Below are 21,290 nucleotides of genomic sequence, written 5' to 3' on the forward strand. Positions count from 1 at the left end.
GCCGATCTTTTAACCTACTTTCAGATCAATCTAACCCCTCCCTCACGCATAGCCTTCCACAGAAAGATTCGATTGAATTTAGAGTAGATTAAGAACATTTCATCCATGTGCCTATCTAAGAGTCCCTAACTACCTGTCTGGACCAATACTCCTGGCAGTGCTTTTCATGCATCTACCAGTCTCTGTGCAAAAACTTACCTCTGACATCCACCTCCCCCTATACTTTCCTCCAATGATGTTACAATTATTTTCCCTTGCATTAGCTATTTCTGCCCTTGGAAAAAAATCACTTCTGTATACTCTACCTATTAGAGAGGAGTTGGTTATTTGCTAATTATTTTGTTCTCAGGATGTGGAGAATACTGGGTCAAGTTGCTTCTGTGACATGTAGGAAAATTAGCAGTAAACTGTGACCCCTGGCTTAGCTTGATTTTCTTACCAACTGTTAATCTTGCTGTTCTACTTTCTTCTAATCAAAGGTTCAAAGTAAATTAATTATCAAAGTACGTGTGTCGCCAAATACTACTCTGCGATTCATTTTCTTGCAGGCATTCATAGTAGAACAAGTGCAATAGAATCAATGAAAAACTACAGACTGACAAGCAACCAATGTGCAAAAAAAGACAAACTCTGCAAATTCAAACTGAAACAAAAAAATAAATAGATAAGTAAATAAATAATAATGAAGACATGAGTTGTAGAGTCCTTGAAAGTGAATCCATTGGTTGTGTTCAATGATCAATTCAATGTTGTGGTGAGCGAAGATGCCCACAGTGGTTCAGGAATCAGAATCAGAATCAGGTTTATTATCATTGGCATGTGACGTGAAATTTGTTAACTTAGCAACAGCAGTTCAATGCGATATGTAATCTAGCAGAGAAAACAAAATAATAAAAAATAAAATTTTAAATAAACCCAATGGATGAAGGGTAATAACTGTTTCTGAACCTAGTCGCCTGGGCCCCAAGGCCCCTGTACCTCCTTCCTAATGGTAGTAGCAAGAAGAGAACATTGTCTGAATGTTGGGGTCCTTGATGATGGATTCTGCTTTCTTGTGGCAGCACTCTTTGTAGCTGTGTTCATCTACTGTCAGCGACATGACTATGACACAGAGGGGTAAAAAGGATATGGTTCTGTGCATAGAAGTGTCTCATATAAATTGTATCATCTGCTGTAATGTGAAAATTTTGTTTCAAGGGCTCATTATTAAAAGCCATTGATTATTACAAATATATTCTCTAATCTTAAAACAGTTCTTATGAATAATGTGCAGAAAGCTATAAAAAAATTACTTTAATGTAATACCAATTTAATCTTCTGGTAGCAATGACCACAGTGAATCATTCCAGGCCTTCACTGTTTGCCTGTTATAGAGTCAACTGAATTTATAGGGCAAAATAAAGCAGACAGAGTGATCACTGAAGTTTCAGGAGATATGAATGTATGCAGTTTGTTATCTATCAATAAACTTTCTTAGGTTAAGGCCAGCGGGATGTGGACAATTTGACCGAATTCTGACAGCTTATTATAAAAAATAGTTTTAAGATGTATGCAACTGTGAGAACTTTTATTCACTCAAACCACTAAATCCCACTGAGCATAAACCTGGCATGCAAATTGCATAAATTTCCACCATTCTCTGAGTGTTACCACAGATATTCTGGCTAAGTTACAACAAATAAATGAAAGAACTCCCCTTAAATTCATCTCGTAAATTTATTCCAAATAGTAACAGCACTCGTAAAAGAGCATGGCACTGTGAAGGAATCCATACCTAACCTATTTTATGTTTAAATGTTGCTTCTAATATTGAAATGATGCCAAATATCTAAACTTAATATCCTATTTAATAATGACCCATTTTCCCAAATAGATTAAGACATTACTGCTGCCCTCAACACTTTTTTTGACTCACAATTCCAACGCAAGTGCTAAATCTTGAATCTCACACCACCCCAATCCTGCCCTCCATTCTGTGCAGCTCTACTAAGCTAGTTCAAGGAAGCACAGTGGAATAGAATGCCTTCTGGTTCTCTCATAGAAATCAACTCAGAATAGCAAAGATACTAGCAAGAATAAGAAGAAAAGTATACCTTCATTTCTTTAGAGAATAACAACATATGAATTATGATTTAATAGGATAGGCCATAATTCAAGCAAGTTTCACTTCTTGCATGAGCCAACAGGATAAATCAGAGAGGGAAATGGGTAGATAAGAAAAGGGGAACTTTTCACAATGGTTTGATAAGGGTGGCAGTCAAATAATTGTAATTGCCTAATCTTTAGTGACACACCGAGGAAAGCTATGATCTGGAATCACAGGGAGATGGAAGCAGTATCAGTCAAGACTTTCAACAAGGAATAAACCAGGCATCTGAGTGTCAATACATTTCAGAGCTACCAGCAAGGACTAGAGTTATGGGACTGATGAACTTGCTCTGCAGAGCCCTGAACCGGATCCTCAGGACCGTGGTCCCTTTTGTGCACTGTAAAAATCTATTTTCTGATCATTGCATTCTTTACATTAAAATTTATGGGAAATAAGGCTTTTGTGACTTTGTTTTTGGGAACATCAAGAGTGGAGGAAGAATGAAGGAAGAGACGTTACCATTCCAGGTGATTTTCAACAAACGCCGACATCGGACTGATCTGCACAGTGTATGTATCATTGGCTGAGTATTCAAATAAACCGTAGTAAGGATTGAATAGCTCTTGTGATAAGAGGAAGAAAAACTCTCTCGATGGTCCACTGTAATCCAGACTGTAAAAGAAGCACAAAAGAAAATAAGGTACAATATACAGTACAGCTTGGAGGACATCTTGGAACAGTCGTATACTCTACTAAATGAGTTAAAATGCTAACAATAAAGCTGCGTGTTTCTGAGAGGTTCTTCTGTGTCCATTTATTTTCAGGGCGATTTAAGTTAGATTACTTAGTGACTTCAGCCTCCAATATCATGTTTATCCTCTCCCTTAGTAGCCAATAGCTCACAGTGGACTCTCCCACACCTTGTCTGAATGGTAGTTCTTCCTGTGAAAGACCAGAATATTTTGGCCATGTGGAGGCATCTGCTTTTACCATCAGTTTTCAATCTGAATACACTTTTTCAGAAGTTGTCTAAACAAGGTGTGTGCGTCTTCTTCATCTTTGGAATTCCAGCCCACTGAGGTGAAGGTCAAGATTCCATTGGTTTTTTATTTATTACTTTCTATACCTATTCATCAGGTTCTCATGATTTAAGGATGTGGACTACCAAAGTTCTGAGTATCTCACTAGTAAAAGCACTGGAAAAATGGTTTTAATAGTAAGATACCCACACAATCAAACTATGTTCCTTTGATCAATGAGATCATCTGCAATCTTGAATTTTATACCTGTCATTCCCTTATATTTCATAATACCTTTGCTTAACAAAACTCGATCCATCTCAAATCTAAAATTAACAATTATCCTTGAATCAAATCGTGCTTATGAAAGAGAACTTCTGATTTGTCACCCTCAGTTCTAATATGGATTACCACATCTTTCTTATATTTAATCTGTATTTTCCGAACTATTGTAGCTCCTCGAAATTACTTAGTAACTTCCTCCTACCATGAATGCAACAGCAAATCCTTGTCCATAGACTCTGCTTCCTCACACATTTGATGCGAGGTCAAGATCTCTTAGAATGACACTTGGTAAGCCAAGCAAACAGAGGAAAAATGATGTATCATTATTCTTCATGTCTAAAACCTACCACCCACTACACAAGATAGCTTCCAGTTACTCTTGTACATAATCATGCATGGAACACAAACACAGACAACATTACAGACACATCTAGATGTACACGCTGGTCACCTACTTTAGAAATTCAAATTGTTAATCAGACCTATCTTATCCTTCATGTGTTTTTTAAGAGTATGTTGCTTACCATTAGCATTTTCCAAATCACCACATACACTACCCAGAAGAACAAGAGAGCAGGTGCATGGGAATGCCACCACTTGCAGGTTCTCATCAATGATGCACATTATCCTGACTTAAATTATTCTTGTTCCTTCATTGTAAAGGCTGGTATTCCCCACTGAATGGTGCAGAAGTTGTAGCTGCATCAATTGGACTGCAGTGTTTCAGAATGGAAATTCACTATGATCTTCTCATTGATCTTTTGGTAAGATGGCGGCATGCTCAGATGCTGCGGCCTCTCTGGATCCAACCAAAGATGCAATTATTCATCTTTAACATCTTTATCATGATCGCATGACACTTTTGAATATTAAGAACACCGAGAACCTCAAGTCTACCCCACTAGAGAGTTATGGTTAGCAATGGAAGAAACCATTAACCATCTATCTTGCCATCCTATTCCAACTCTCCATCTTGATGCAGCAACCCCGAGGCAGTCAATCTCCTCTCTTGGAGCCCTGGATTCCGGTGTCTGAACACATCAACAGATCCCCAGCCCGATGCTGCAACTTCCTGTCCCAGTACATCTTACACTTTGAGCTCCAGCCATCTCTCCATTCTACAGACCGAGCCACAATTGCCTTCATCACCTCTCTTGACTGGGTGAGCCCTGATCTGGTCTGCTACTAACTGGGACAATGAAACTACTATTTGCAATAAATATGGAGAATTCACTGCTGAGATGTTCGGGGTTTTCGACCATCCGGGAAGTGCAGGGGGTGGGGGGAGAGCAGATCAGATACTTCACCTGTGTCTAAGTTACACCATGGAATTCAAGACCCTCGCAGTGGCGCACGGCTGGAATATGTAAAACACTGCTGGCCCATTACCAGCATGGCCTCTCAGAGCACTTGAAAGATGAGTCATCTACCTAGGAGATGCCCATCGATCTTAAAATCCTCATCACTCTGGCCCTCCAATTGACAAGCGCCTTATGGAACGACCCCTCCAGGTCATCAGCCAGAACCCCAGTTCCATCCCCAGAACCATTTCAGGCTGCAGGACCCTCGTCATCAACATCTTCAGAACCCATGCAAGTTGGGTTTCAGTCTGAAACATCAACTGTACTTTTTTCCATGGATGCTGCCTTGTAAGGCATGAAAGTGCTGGATGCAGGCCTCTCATGGTCTGAGTCGACGTTCCCCCCTCCCTCCCCTGCCTGGCCTGCTGAGTTCCTCCAGCATTTTGTGTGTGTTGTTCAGGTTGGGAGAGCTCACTTAATCCCCTTGAACATTGAACATTGGTGGGGAAACAACTTGTGAGCTTACTGTGGAGCCACCGATCATCCACACATCAAATGCTCACTGCGTTCAGGAAATGACACCACCAGGCAGAGTTCTTGTAGAGGTCTTCTATCTGGTAAGTCTCCCCCAGCTCCTCATCTCAGCACCATACTCTGACTCACTCTCTCTATCCTTTACACCCTGACAGCTCTACACGCACAGGAGGCCCTGATGGACACCAATGCAGCAGGCAATTTCCTGTGCAGTTTGGACTGCCCACTGAGCCTATTTCTCATGCCTTCAACATCACGTCCATTGATGGACATCCCTTGGGGCCTGAGATGGTCAAAGCTTGCACATGAGCATCAGAGAGCACTGTAAGTACATCTCATTCCTCCTGATCAATTTATCCAACACCTGACCTCACCAAATTCCCTTAGGAATACCATGACTTAACTTTTGCCTTCAGTAAAAGGGAAGTCAGCACTCTGCTGCCTCACAGACCACACGAGTGCATGATCGACCTCCTCCTGGGCACCAACCCTCCCCAAGGTCATCTGTTCTTGCTCTCCCCTTCTGAGACCCAAGCCAGGAATGACTACATCGCTAAAGTGCTACAGCATGGCTTCATTCAACCATCCCAGTTCTCAGCCAAGGCAGGATTTTTCTTTGTCAAAAAGAAAGATGGGGGTCTTCGTCCCTGCATTGACTACCATAGACTCAACAAGATCACCAGTAAGGACAACTCCCTTCTTCCCTTGACAGATAGTGCATTCAAAACACTCTGTGGTACCCAAATCTTCACCATCTGGATCTATGGAGTGCATACAACCTGAGCCAGGGGTATGAGTAGAAGATGGCGTTCATAACACCCACTGGCCACTACGAATACTTGATGATGCCATTTGGACTTTCCAAAAGTCCAACTGTTATCCAAGTCTTCATTAACAAAATCTCTGAGATGTGTTACACAGGTAGCTAGGGTGCCTAAGGCTTTTGTACAGGTAAGTATTTGTCAACATGGAGCAGAGAGTGAGTTCGTAAATCTGGTGGGAAATAAGGATGTTGAGAACGGCAAGGGTAGAATGCTACAGAAGGGGTGTGGGACAGGTGGCAGAGGAGTGCCAGGTGTGGGGGTGGCATGGATACAGACACACCCAGCCCTGAGATATCAGGCAAGGTCATTTCATTCCAAAGAATTGGTTTATTGATCACCACAGAATCTCTCTGTGGTACTTCCTGCTTTTTTCCCATTTTCCCAACCATGATTCCCCGTTCCCTGCCCCCTTCCCACTCTCAGTCCACATTAGAGACCCATATCAGAATTAGGGTTATCATCACTCACATATGTCATGAAATTTGTGTTTTTTGTGGAAGCAGTACAGTGCAATGCATAAAATTATGACAGTACTGTGGCAAAGTCTCAGGAACCCTAGTGTAAGACTTTTGCACAATACCATGTTTGTCTACTTCGATAACATCCTCATCTTCTCCAAAAACCCCCAAGATGATGACCGTCACATTCATTCAGTCCTTTGTCTCTTCGAAAACCAACAGTCCTGCAAGTTAGAGAAATGCCTGCTCCACACTCCAGTTGTTTCCTTCCTGGGTTACATCCTTTTACCCGAAAGCATAACCATGAACCCAGAGAAGGGCACGCCATCATTGAATGGTGCCGACCGTGCTCCCTCCAACAGCTACAGCACTTCTTAGGCTTCTCCAACTTCTACTCCCATTTTATGAGAACCTACAGCCAGATCATTGGTCCTCCCACCTTCCTCTCTCTCCAAGCCACCTATGTCTCGGATAACCAGGTCTGCTGCCGCAAACCACGCCTTCGAGAAGCTGAAAAGATGTTTCACCACTGCTCCTATTCTCTGCAATTTGAACTCCTTTTGTGGTAGAGGTGGATCCATCTGACGTGGGCACCGAGGTCATCGGGTCATCCTCTCCCAGCGAGGATCGAACAGGAAGACACACCGTTGTGCCTACTCGCACAAGTTCAACTCTGCACAGTGCCCTATGGAGCTACTCACCATCAAATGGGCCTTGAAGGAAAGGAGATGTTGGTTGATGGGAAACACCGAGCCCTTCCAAACCTGGCCTGACCACCAGAACCTCATATCCATACAAGAGACCCAGCAACTCAGCCTGGGTCAGGCTCACTGGGCCCTCTTCTTCAAAAAATTCAACTTCACCATCTCCTACTGCCCCAGTTCCAAGAACATTAAGGTGGATGCCTAGTCACAGCAGTTGATCCAGCAGAAATGGCGATCAACCCTCAGCCCTTCATCCCATCTTCTCAGATCTTTGCCTTGATTATCTGGAACCTTGAGAAGAGAATTAGATCCACCAGTCCCTACAGCACAAACTCATTCCAGCCAGCTCACCGAACAACTTCATGTACATGTCAGCATCTGTGTACTCTGCGACACACCAGTGGGCCCACACCTCAAACCTCTCCAGCCATCCAGGTGCACAATGGACTCTAGATTTCCTGTGTCACCCATTCCTGTGACCCACCATGATTGCATATATACGTTAGTTTGTTACTGCCTGGTGTATCACTGCCCTCCCCAAACTCAGCCGCTGAGATGGCGGGCCCGGTTCTCCAACATCTATTTTGCCTCTACAGCTTCCAGCTTCCCACAGGGCACGGCATCAGACCGAGGCCTACAATTCGTCTCCCACCTCTGGGAAGCCTTCTGCTCCCTCCTCCACACCTCAGTGAGTTTGTCCCCTGGCTTTCATTCACAGACCAACGGTCAATCAGAAGGAGCCAATGGCAAAATGGAGAGGCTTCTACACTGCTTTGCTATCTCTAACCCTTCCACATGGAAGAAGAACCTGCTCTGGGCCAAGCTGTCCCACAATCTACATACCTCCTTTGCCACCCTTTGAAGTGCGTCATGGCTACCAAACCCTGTTATTCCCCACAGAGGAGCAATGGTGGAGAACTCGGCCTCCAGGGTCCAGGTTTGCCCCTGCCAGAATGCTTGGAAGAGGGGCACGGAAAGCCGTTCTAGCTGCCAACTGCGCTACTGCTGCCAGGCCAACCACTGGCAGTGCCCAGCCAGACGACTCCTGCCTGGAGACCATGTGAGGTCATCCACCCGACATCTGTCCCTGCGCACCAACTCCCACAAGCTCTTTCCCCGGTGTACTGGCCCCTTCAAAATTTCCCATCGCATCAATCCAGTTACATGCTGTCTCCAACTGCCACTGTCCCTCAAGATCACATCTACCTTCTATGTGTCCGCCTCAAGCCTGTTGTCCATGAACCACTTGTACCACCTGAGACTGTATCTCCATTACCTGGAATACTGGAAGGTGGTCTAGTGTGACGGTTTGACGGTTGATGGATTCAAGTCATCATGGATGGGCTATGCTGTATCTGGTTGAGTGGGAAGGGTACGGCCTGGAGGAGAGATCTTGGGTGATGTCCAGTTTCATCTTGCACCCATCACTCATTGATTAGTTCCACAAGACCCATTCGAGTCATCTAGGGCCGCTGCGTGCTGGGTACCGTCTATTGGAGGTGGGAGGGGGTGTGTCTTGTCGGGCCTCCCTTTCTCCACTCAGCTAATAGGAGTCACCTATCAGTCATTTCCAATTCATTACCTGCATCGTATTTAAACCCAGTTCTCGTCCACAACTCTGGTTCACTTATCAAACCAGCCAGACTCAACCAGTTGTTCCAAGCCTTCAGTTACCTTGTTGCCTGTGAGTTTAGATCTGTTCTCTTTTGTTTTGTGGCCCCTCGTGGCTTGTTATTTTGCAGTCAATTATTAAAGTTATCATTCCAGCTATATCGTTTCCGCTGCTCCACTTTTGGGTCAAGCCTCCTCCACATTTTTTGACACATTTGGATCAACTGGTCAAGTCCAAGTGCTCAGTAGTTATTTATGATAAAAGACTTGCTAGCAGAATTTGTTAATAGGATCTTAATGGGGCTTGCAGCTTGCACCCCCACCCCCCCACTAACATCCTTCCTGTGGGAAAGTAGTCAGTTTGGCTGCTGTTTATGAGATTCCTAAGTTTAGAAACAAACATTTTGTACATTTGCCAGGATGAAGTGATAGTTTGCTCCTTTGCAATATCTTCCATTGCACTTTATCAATTGCTCAGCTTGCTATCAGCCACATTAAATATGCAGTACTTCATTTCCCACCAAGTCTCCACATTATCCTATTGTTTTCAATATGCTGGCTTGTTGTCAAAATCAAGTTTAAGCAGTGTTTGTCTCTAATGAATATGGACACATTGAACTGTAATGTCACCATCATTTACTCTAATGCCACTCCCTCAGATTTTTGGCAAGGTTCAAGAATTTTTCCAATTGGTATGTTTCCCGTTTTTAACAATTTATCAAACAAAGGTATTTTACAAGTTGTTAAGTGCATGCATCACTGTTCCTGTTTTTCTTTTTTATTTCTGAAAGAGGTCTAATTGGGTTCTCTTTTTAATTTGTTTTGATTTGCACTAATAGAAAAGATATAATCCAAATGCAACGTGATGCATTCTGGGAGATCTTTAAGAAGTATCTCGTCTAGCGCATGTATGACGAAGGCATAGAAGGCAAAGGACCAAGTGCTGATGAACAGGATTGGTATAGATATGTACTTGATGGTTAGCATAGACAAGGCTGGCTGAACGATCAGTTTCTGTGCCATTTGACGACATGATGAACATACACTTTCCACCTCAAATAAACTGCTGGAGGAACTCAGTGGGTGGAGCAGCATCTGTGGGGGCAAAAGGATAGTCAATGTTATGGCTCTTCACTCTGCATCAGGTTTGAATGTGGAGGGAAGATAACTGAAAGAGATGAGATACAGGGGCTGGTATGTGATATGTGGAACTAGATGGGGGGAAGGAGGATGATGCGTATATGGAACCAGGTGAGATGGTGGGGAAGAGAGCAGGTGTGTGAATCCAGAGACTGGTGGAAGATAAGAAAAAAAAACAAATCAGCAGATGGAGTCAGGTGTGGGAGGGGACAGGAAGAGTAGACCAGGGAAGAGGAAAACCCAGGTGGGTGGGTGTGTGGGTGATCGACAGATGGAATGGAAAAGGTAGGCACAGAGAGAGACAACATGGCTGGAGTGGTAGAAGGAACAGAGTTGGGGGGGTCATCTGAAAATATAACGTTAATATCATTGGATTTCAATTGGAGTTCGTCATATTTCTTCTACACTCTCAGTTCTGATGAATGTCGAGCACCCCTCTGCCTCCACCAATGCTGCTTCACTTGCTGTGTTGCTCCAGCACCTTGCTTCTTTTCTCCAGTGCCTGTAGTCTCTCTTGTGTTAACTTTCCTTCTAAGTTGAACTGACAATGACAGAGATCTGCAAGTTCCTTGGAGCTTCTCTGAATCTGCCATTTGAACTTTGGTAGAAAGTCAGAAGTGGCAATTGTGAAAGGACCTTCAGTCATTACAAAAGTGGAACAAAAAGGAAATTGATCCATCATTGTGAAAAACTGTTGATTGTTGGGATACTTGCTAGTTTTAGAGCTTTTTAAAGAATTCTTGGAACAAAACAATGTACACCCATGTGTATCATGTGAGAGATATGTTAAAAACCCAGCTGATTGTGATTGGAATTAGGGTTCAAGTTTATAGCTTGAAATTTGAGATGGTGTTGGTTTTTTGTGGTATGTGATCTTACAAGTACTACAATAAAGAGTAATTGGAAAATTACTCTTTCCCGGATTACTCTGACCCGGATCTGGGCTGTACCCTCCAAATATCTGGAACTGCCTCTTGGTTTTTTGCACTACCTTACTTTCCCTTTTCTATTTTCTATTTATGATTTATATTTTAAATTTTTACTATTTACTATTGATTGGTACTCCAGGGAGCGCGAAGTGCAGAATCTAATATTGCTGTGATGATTGTATGCTCCAGAATCAATTGTTTGGTGACAATAAAGTAAAGTAAATTAAGCGACAAAATAATTTATTCCTTCATCAAGCTTTCTCATCATTTTAAAGACAAATCATAGAAATGGTACTGCAATCTAGTGAAGGATTTAAGATCAAGTTCTCTTTAAAGTATTAATATTGCTTGGTTTAATTCATTAATTTCCTTAACAATCACAATGGTTGGTAATGGGGTTACCCACTGCAGCACACAACACACGTCTAGTCAATGGAGACACAAGCGATGGCAGATGCTGGAACCTAGAGGAATGTACAATTTGCTGAAAGAATTCAGCAAGTCGAACAATATCTGTTGGGTGGGGGGGAGGAATTGTCAACAGTGTAGGTCAAAGCCCTACATCAAGGCCAAATTCTTCCCCTCCCCTCCCTCTCCAAACAGATGACCCACTGATTTCCTTCACCACACTGTTCATTGCCTATCAGTGAATTATTCACCTTCAAACTTTGGCATCCTCATCTCCAATATTGTTCCCTCACTCTCTCTCTGCCTCCTCACCCCACAAATGCTATGCCCCAGGTCCCATAACCAATAATCCACCTATTTTATAATCCCGTTCACCCTTGTGAAACTGTGATCCCAACCCATATCCACATGTTGGGAATTTGCGAGCTGTCAGTGCCCAACTCCTATACCCCACCCTTCCCATACCTGTTCTTACTTAGCTTAACATGTTTTTCAGGAGTTTGTATGTTGCCTACTGTTTCCTCCTTGTGAACTAAAATGCAGTTGCCTGCACTGAACTTCACGAGTGAATATTCCATACAAGCATCTAAAACTCTGAAGTGAGTTCTTGAAACCGAGGCATTTATGGAAATAAATAAACTATTATACTTCTTAGTTCCATCTTTGTCCCTGAAATTATACCTCCAGTAAATACTTTTTTTTTGAGGTTGATTCTGAATCCATCTTTGAGCTTGCCTAGTAACTGCATGGAATTTTGGTATAGAGCTTTCCTCAGTACTGTTTATTGCTCAATGCTGAAGTGATAGCTCAGGCATGATCTTGCCTTTCTGAATCTTTGAGCTCTGTTTATCAGTCCATGAAGACCTATCTATCTGCACTGCTGCAACGGGAGTAAGGGATTGGCCAAAATCTACCAGACTCAAAGAGGTAGAAATTAGTGGGAGTTCTTGACACAGGTTATGATTGTACAAATGATTCTTACTTCTTCTTGTGAGCTAATTCTACAATTTTTTAAATAGACCTGTTTCCTCTAGCTGTTTGGTCATCCTGTGTGAAGATGTGCTCCCAGATGTGAAATACTGATTCATTAAATACATCTTTTTATGCAGAGATCTTAGAGCTTATTTTGTATTTCTCCTGATTGGATTGTGCTCAGAATGTTTCTGTTCAACAATACAGTCAATGACCACTTTATTAGGTACCTCCTTTACCTAATAAGGTGGCCTCTGAATATATGTTTGTAGTCTTCTGCTGCTGTAGTCCATCCACTTCAAGCTTTTATATATTGTACATTCTGAGACACTCTTCTGCACACCACTGTTGTAACACGTGGTTATATGAGTTACTACCAATTTCCTATCAGCTTAAACCAGTCTGGCCATTCACCGCTCACCTCTCTTATTAACAAGGCAGTTTTGCTCACAGAATTGTCTCTGTAATTCAAGAGGCGGTCGTGCGTGAAAATCCCAGGAGATCAGCAGTTTCTAAAATACTCAAATCACTCTGTCTGTTATCAACAATCACTCCACAAACAAAGTCACTTTGACCACACTTCTTCTTCATTCTGATGTTTGGTCTGAACACCTGAATTTCTTGACCATGTCTGCATGTTTTTATGCATTGAGTTGCTGCCACATAATTGGCTGATTCAATATTTGTATTAACACGCAAGTGTCACTGAGGGTACAAAACCAATTTAAAATGGAGTATTTACATGCTGTGCTTCCCAGTGTTCTGAATTCTATTGCAGTGCCCCAATGGTAATATTCAATGTCTTAGTAGAGTTGTTAAATAGTTCAAATGGCAATTGTGTTTCTCATTAGTGAATGATCTTTGATGACTAAGATCTCTGTTGCTACAACAGAAAACAGTTTGCACTTAAGACCATAAGACAAAGGAGCAGAAGTCGGCCATTCGGCCCATCGAGTCTGCTCCGCCATTTTATCATGAGCTGATCCATTCTCCCATTTAGTCCCACTCCCCCGCCTTCTCACAATAACCTTTGATGCCCTGGCTACTCAGATACCTATCAATCTCTGCCTTAAATACACCCAGTGACTTGGCCTCTACTGCTGCCCGTGGCAACAAATTCCAAAGATTCACCACCCTCTGACTAAAAAAATTTCTTCGCATTTCTGTTCTGAATGGGCGCCCTACAATCCTTAAATCATGCCCACTTGTACTAGACACCCCATTGTGGGAAACAACTTTGCCACATCCATTCTGTCCATGCCTTTCAACATTCGAATGTACACACTTGTACGTTCAGTGAGTGAGCTTGCAGTTTTTATGATCACGGTCTGCATTGCCACGACGCCAGTTGACAATTGCATTGCAGTCGGGGCAATAACATAACCAAATAAGGAAGATTTGAAGTGTCACACACAAAATGCTGGAGGAACTCAGCAGGCCAGGCAGCATCTATGGAAAAAAGTAAACAGTCAACGTTTCAGTCCGAGACCCTTCAGCAGGACTCATGCATTTTGTGTGTGTTGCTTGGATTTCCAGCATCTGCAGATTTTCTCTTGTTTGAGATTTGAAGTGTACTGCTTGAAATTCCCTTGGCATGTTGTAGTGATATCACGTATCACGTGTAAGAACGTGATTGGACAGGATTCAGAGTATGTGCAGAAATGACAGAATGATCTAGAAACTTGCATGGTGAAAACGTGGCTGATGTTTGCTGTTGCAAATAAAAGTTCTAGTTTTAATTCTTCCAGAATATGGTTTGTTCTTAGTAACCCACAGTATATATAAAGAACATAACATGGTGTCAGAAGTTGGTCTGGAAGAATAATATGTTTCGCTAACACAGGAGTAGTGAAGATAATTGAAAAAAGAACGCGCACTTTTTCATTGTTTGCTAACAGCTTTAAAAATGGAAGTTTTGCAACCCCCATCGACACTTCAGCTGACTGGAAATGTAGCTGAAAACTGGAAGAGATTTAAACAGCGTTTTGAAATTTATTTATCGGCAATTGGAGCAGATAATAAAATGGAAAAAACGAAAGTTGCAATTCTACTCCACATAATAGGGGACGACGTAGTTGAGGTATACAAGCATTTTACTTTTCAAAATGGAAAGAATTTAAATTTCAAAGCGATAATGGACAAATTTGACGCATTTTGTATACCGAAGCGCAATATGGCGTATGAACAGTACAAATTTTTCAAATGTCGGCAGAGACCTGGTCAAACGATTGATCAATTTGTTACGGAGTTGAGACACCACAGTAAAACTTGCGAGTTTGCAGAGCTCACAGACTCTCTCATTAAAGACGGAATTGTTTCTGGCATTTTGGATAATGGTCTGAGAGAAAGACTGTTAAGAGAGCAAGACATTGACCTGGAATAAGCTTTGAGGCTGCGCAAAGCTTCAGAATCTGTGATGTCGCAGGCAAAAAGAACTTTTTATTGAGAGCTGCGTAGATGCTGTAAAGCGCGAACATATTAGGAAAAATAATGAAGCGACAATGAAACCGACAGAGAGCAAGACGTCATCTGAAAGAAAAAAAACTTTGTGATTGCTGTGGGCGGCAGCAGCAACCAAAAAATTTCCAACGTATCAGAAAACGTGCAATGACTGTGGGAAGAGTAATCATTTTTCCCACTGTTGCAGAAGTAGAAAGAAAATAAAACAAGTAGATGCTGTGCTTGAAAATGAATGTGAGGAGTTTTATATAGATGTGCTTTGTGAAAAAAAACAAAGTAAGAATGACTGGACTATTCCATTGCAAGTGAACCAAAACAATATTCTGTTTAAACTTGATACTGGAGCACAAGTAAATGTTCTTGCAGAATCTGAGTTTAATGTATTAAAGCCAAGACCAAAGTTACATAAGACAAATATAAAAGTGACTGGGTATTCAGGAGCAGACATTCCAGTTAAAGGAACATGTGGCTGAAGTATCGCACAAAAATATTGTGCACACGCTTTCATTTGCGGTAGTACCAAAGAATGTACAGCCAATACTTGGTTTATCTGCCTGTGAGAGACTGAATTTGGTGAAAAGAGAATTAGTCCTGGATAGTGACACAGAGTCAGAATAGAGTGACTTGATGAAAGAGTATGAAGCCATACAGAGACCAAACTTGCCGGTACAGTAACAATACTGATCTGAAGCTAAAGAGTGACAAGAATCAGGATCCAATTGAAGAATTCAAAGCACAAGTGAAGGAATTGAGAAGTTTTATTCAAATGATGAAGTCTCAGTATAAAAAAGAGATTACACAGTTAATGAATGAATTAGATGAAGAAAAGATTTGTATTTCATTACAAATGGAAGTGGAAGAATTAAGAAAGCTACAGTATTTGAGGAAGTACAACCCAGATCATATATGGTCCAAACCGAAGAAGGAGCAATGTTAAGAAGAAATCGCAAAGACCTTAAGAAAGAGCCAACTTCAGAGTTTCAGTTAACTGATGCAGACCAAACAAAACATGAAAATAACAACGAAACACAAGAACTGTGTGAGCCACTTAGAAGGTCTATTCGTGTTCGTAAACCCCCAGAGAGACTGATAGAGACATGTTAAATTATGCATTTGTTTTGATTAATGTTGCTAATTGTTTTTCTTTTTAAGGAAAGGAAGATGTGGTGATATCACGTGTCACGTGTCAGACTGTGATTGGACAGAGTTCAGAGCATGCGCAGAAATGACAGGATGACCTAGAAACTTGTATGGTGTAAATGTGGCTGATGTTTGCTGTTGTAAATAAAAGTTCTAGTTTTAATTCTTCCAGAATATGGTTTGTTCTTAGTAACCCACGGTACGTATTATTGAAACATATAAAATCCTAAAGGGATTGGACAGGCTAGATGCAGGAAGATTGTTCCCAATGTTGGGGAAGTCCAGAATGAGGGGTCACAGTTTGAGGATAAAGGGGAAGCCTTTTAGGACCAAGATTAGGAAAAATTTCTTCACACAGAGAGTGGTGAATCTGTGGAATTCTCTGCCACAGGAAACAGTTGAGGCCAGTTCATTGACTATATTTAAGAGGGAGTTAGATATGGCCCTTGTGGCTAAAGGGATCGGGGGTATGGAGGGAAGGCTGGTGCAGGGTTCTGAGTTGAATGATCAGCCATGATCATACTGAATGGCGGTGCAGGCTCAAAGGGCCGAAGGGCCTACTCCTGCACCTACTTTCTATGTTTCTATGTATAAAGATTACAACACATGTGAATATAATGGTTTTGCTTCAACTAATTTTTAAAGGGCACATGGCATCTGTAACTGCAAGCATGTGCCTGCACAAAATGTTAGTCAACTCAGCAATTGTTCGATTTGCAGCTTCGCCCCAGTTGTGCAGGTTGTGCTAATCCTTTATGGAACAGAGGATAAAAAGTTCTCAAAAAAAACGCTTTTCCTTTGGTGCTCACTTAACCCATCACTGGAGTCAAAAGATTGCCATGTGGAGTTTGGAATACTCAATCATATTCAGCTATAACACTTAAAAATACTTTGGCTTCCAATACATCCAGAAGCCTCAAGGTAGTGAGGTTTCCCTATACTCTCTCTGCACATTTTGTAAAATATAGCCAATGGCTATATTCTTTATAAAGCAAGTTGGATAGCAGAACTGAGATACAACCCTGTCATCAGTATTTCCCAGTGAGGTTCACTGTTTATTTCCCAACATAGTTAAAGTTACCGGGAGAATTCCTTTAACAATTCACCCCCATGACTCTAGTAAGAAAACAATTTCTGCATGTTGCAAAGTGTTAGGAAATGTTGAACACTAAGTCTCTAGAATCAGATTTTATTAAACAGGACTATCTAGGGTCAATTCTTATTGCAAGAAGAGCGAACTGTTAAAACATGCTGATACTGTACAGGAGAATCCAGGATTGACCCTGAATGCCTGTGGATTTGCCTTGGATTTACATTATAAGGAAAACATTCATGGAATACTGTACATACATTCTTGAATGCTGTTATTTGGGCAGGATTTCATATTATTTGGCAAATCTTAAATCATATGGAACCGTGAAGCTGTAAAAATCATGTATAAATATGTATTAGACATGTTATGAGGTCGTATTCACTTACTGGGAATTTACAATCTTCATCAGAAAACAAATAGATTATTCAGAGGGAGGAACAGTTTGGAATAAGGGTTTAGTGATCAAAGTGAGCTTTTCTATAAAGTTACTTTGGCAAGGTTACAAAAGTATTCCCATTCGTATTGATTGACAATTACTAATGTAATGCAAAAAATAAAGTAAACAAAGTTTAATCAATGGCAAGCTAATGAAGGAACTCCATACCCTTCTTCTCCCACGAATGTGACAAACAGCTTGTTCCGTTGGAGGTCTTTGCGTGAATAGGCCATAACCTGATTGAAAGTACCCTCCAGCAAGTGATCCCGCCGTATAATTAACCTGTAACGGATAGAGTAGTGCTCAGAGTGAGGTAATAGAAATAGCTGGGTGTGAAGAACTGTTGCCAGTGGGATTGTCACTTAAGGAATTTCATTTTTTTATATAATTGAAAGCACATGTATTACTCCTTTAGAAAGTACCAAATTAATTTTCTTGAAGAAAATGTGTACGTTTTTGAATTGGGGTTTTTGTTTATTAACACATCTCTTAAATTGACCTCATCTTCACAAGACACTTTTTAAAAATGAAACTACAAAACACTGTTGACTGAACTATCTGCCATTAGTTTTAATACAATTCTCACATACTTCTACTATCACCAGATAGAGATTCCTTTTACAAAAAAAAGGTGTATTTTTGCAAAGGAAGAATAAAATATGCCTTCATGTGTTATTTCATCATAACATTAGAAATAGCCAAGTGTTTTACAGCCAAAGATTACTAATGTACTCAGTATATTGAGCAGTTACCACAAATATATGTTCTTGCCAACTTTTGCCCATTGGTTTTAAGGATAATACATTCAGTGATGCTCAATCAAACCCTATGCCAAATTTCTACATGGTTCTGTTTCCCAAAGCTCCATGCTGCTGCTTGAGTTTGTAAAATAGAGCTCATTAACAACATGAGGAAATTATAAATGTGGTGTCCTTACTTAATCTTTCCTGGTCCTTGCCCATAACCTTTGGCTTCAAGCTTTCTGTAGAAATTTCTCAATTTAGCTTCAAAATCCCTCCTGTACGGTGCAGGGGCCCTTGCACTTGCACGCTGCATACCTAGCAAATAAAACATTGAACATATCATTTCCATTTTCTAGTTTATGACATGAAGTAAAATCAGGACTTACCCATTTCTGTGACATGAATTCTCTCAGTGCCTGTGCTATGGTCTATATGACAGATTGCAATAATTGGCACAATACTATGATCTGTTTGATCAATTAGTGCCCACCTACACAATGGTCCTTAAACAATTGTATAAAATGCAATGGTGTAGATTGACGTAAACAATCCTAAGAGCCAATCCATCTGATCGGAGTCTGACAGGACCCAACAATGTGTGTCAGCTTCAGGTTCGCTTGCAACACTATTGTTGATCCTTAGGCTTTGATCATGTTCTATTGTGAAATTTAACACTAAGAAAAATAAGTGCAACTACTGCTGAACTACTGGATAAAAAGAATTGAGTCTGTGGTGTTCCAGAAGACATGCAGTGCATATCTATTTTAAGAGCTGCTCACTTTTGTTTGACTGAAAACGACCACCATGAATGAAATTTCCAGTTTTGATTGTGTGCTGCATGGCCTACGCTGGTTTATCTGCCTCAGGTTACAATGATGTGCAGATGTGCTTCAATGCAATTCCAACACGAAACACAATTCACCTGGCGAATTCTGAGGTGAGGATCCAGGGGAGCACCGGGGAGAGTAGCTGTATCCTGGGTGAAATAAAGCATGCGCTGGAACATAGGACATGATTTCATCTTCAAAGAGGCTAAAAGAAAAGAGAGCATAAATCCACATTTGATTTCTTTGGCAATTTGCTTTGGATAGGGGCAAACTCAAAGTTGAGTTTATTGCCATATGCAAAAGTGATACAACTGCTATTGACAAAAACATTTGCTTTTCAGAATGCAGTGTGAATTTTAAACTTACTTCTTGTACGTGAACGTAAATAAGATTTCATACTCAGAAAAATGTTAAAATAAATGCCAGGTGGATTCTGTGGTCAGTGTCAAAGGAATGTTCTTGATCATGATCTTACGATGGGGTTTCTTCAGAGCTACAAACTCTACAGTTTGCTGCTTCCATCCGGGGATTTGTGCCGTCCATCAAAGCAGCAGGTATAGAACAAACGTTCATCAGAGCACTTAACAGTTGACAAAGCAGGAAGTGAAAAAGGGGGCAACACATATCATACATAAGTCATTGGATGTAATAGAAAAGTGGTTGGGACATCTATGTGGTGTGAAAAGAAAGTTACATAGCAAAATATCAATTTTGATTGAAATTTTAATAACATTAATATTTACATTTTCTGTCATGACAATGAGACTCGCATTACAAAAATAAATTCTACACTGGCTGCATCTCTGACAAATTCAGTAAGCTCACTCATAAAGCAAAAGTGTATTCATATCAGTGACTTCTAAACTTCTATGTTTAACTCTGTATGTCTTGAGTTGCTGTTGGTTTCAATAGTATCATATTAGCATCAACTCGAAAAATTTCCCATAAGGAATTCAACATACAGTAATTTTTTACTTGAAGTGTAATCTACATATATTCAAATAATATTGTTCTTCTATATATTTGACATAATAAAGACCTGCAATTAACATATAGCATTTGAATTATATAAATAATTTAAAACCTGACAGCATCAGTCTATAAATAGAAACTGTTGTGTTTTGTAACTCCAAAGTGTAATAAACAATTGAAAGGAAAACAAGGGAGCTGGCAACGTGAGTCCAACCAGTTTTTATTTTAAGTGAGGTGTGTATGTATGGTGTGGCAGCAAAATGACGTTTGCAATTTACATACTTTTACATATAATCCACAGTGAATTCTGTAAACAACAAAGGATATTTAATCAAACAATATATTTACAATATTACTTAAATATTAAATACACTACACTCCTCTCTGCTTAGCTGTAAACTTCAAACTAATATAGAATGCATCTCAACTGTATATACAGTATACTATATAATACAACTACTGTATATAGACATCCACAGCATTGTAAATTTTAAATTGTCCCATTCAGGCCTGAAGATTTAATTGCTGTGGAGGCTTTTTTCACTCTTGTGGGATAAGTAACATCAGGAACAAGTGAAACGACCATTGTTGGAGTGGCTGTCTTTGAAGTAGACAGTGTAGAGTGGTTATTAGAGGCTTTAGCAAGGAGAGGCTTAAGAGAGAGAAGGTGAAAAGGCTGTAGGTAGATTTTTTTCTCCCCGTTTGTTCATTGTTTTCCTTCTTTACACTTACATAGTTAGAACAGTGGCGATGCCAGGCAGGATTGTAGAATGCTTAAAAGATGTGGGAAGGCAGGGAAACCTCCAGTGTTCCTGATGATGACGTCTATGGGAAGTGCATCCCGCTGCAGCTTCTAACAATCCACACTAAGGAGTTGGAGCTGGAACTGGATGAACTCCAGCACATTCGGCAGGCTGACGGGGTGATAGACAGGACATATAGAGGGGTAGTTACACCCAAGGTGCAGGACACAGGAAACCGGATGACAGTCAGGAAGGGGAAGGAGGTTAAAAAGCCAGTGCAGAGTATCCTTGAGGCCATCCCCCTCAACATCAGGTATATCACTTTGGATAGTGTTTGGAGGTGTTTGAGATAGCAGAGGAAAGTCACGGTGGTCAGATCTCTGGCACTGAGTCTGGCTTTGTGACTCAGAAGGGAAGAGGGAAGAAGAGGTAAACTGTGGAGATAAGTGATTCCTTCATTCGGGGAACAGACAGAAGGGTCTGTGGATGAGAACGAGATTACTGGATGGCATGTTGCCACTTGGGTGCAAGGTTCGAGTCCTCAGTGTTCTTTAAGTGGGAGGGTGAACAACCAGAGGTTGTAGTTCATGTAGGTACCAATG

At 41.0% G+C, this 21,290-nt stretch overlaps 1 protein-coding gene across 1 annotated transcript in view; it reads right to left on the bottom strand.

The window, feature by feature from the left end:
- Positions 1-21,290, bottom strand: part of LOC140195398 (E3 ubiquitin-protein ligase HECW1-like) — a 409,392-nt gene that overhangs the window by 57,123 nt on the left and 330,979 nt on the right. Inside the window, exons 19-22 of the mRNA XM_072253630.1 lie at positions 19,069-19,178; positions 18,341-18,461; positions 17,572-17,685; positions 2,609-2,761 (exon numbers count right to left, since the gene is read on the bottom strand). Of these exons, the coding sequence (XP_072109731.1) occupies positions 2,609-2,761; positions 17,572-17,685; positions 18,341-18,461; positions 19,069-19,178 (498 nt within the window). The remainder of the gene's footprint in view (positions 1-2,608; positions 2,762-17,571; positions 17,686-18,340; positions 18,462-19,068; positions 19,179-21,290) is intronic.

Source organism: Mobula birostris, chromosome 3 (assembly GCF_030028105.1).
Source record: "Mobula birostris isolate sMobBir1 chromosome 3, sMobBir1.hap1, whole genome shotgun sequence".
Classification (NCBI taxonomy): Eukaryota; Metazoa; Chordata; class Chondrichthyes; order Myliobatiformes; family Myliobatidae; genus Mobula; species Mobula birostris.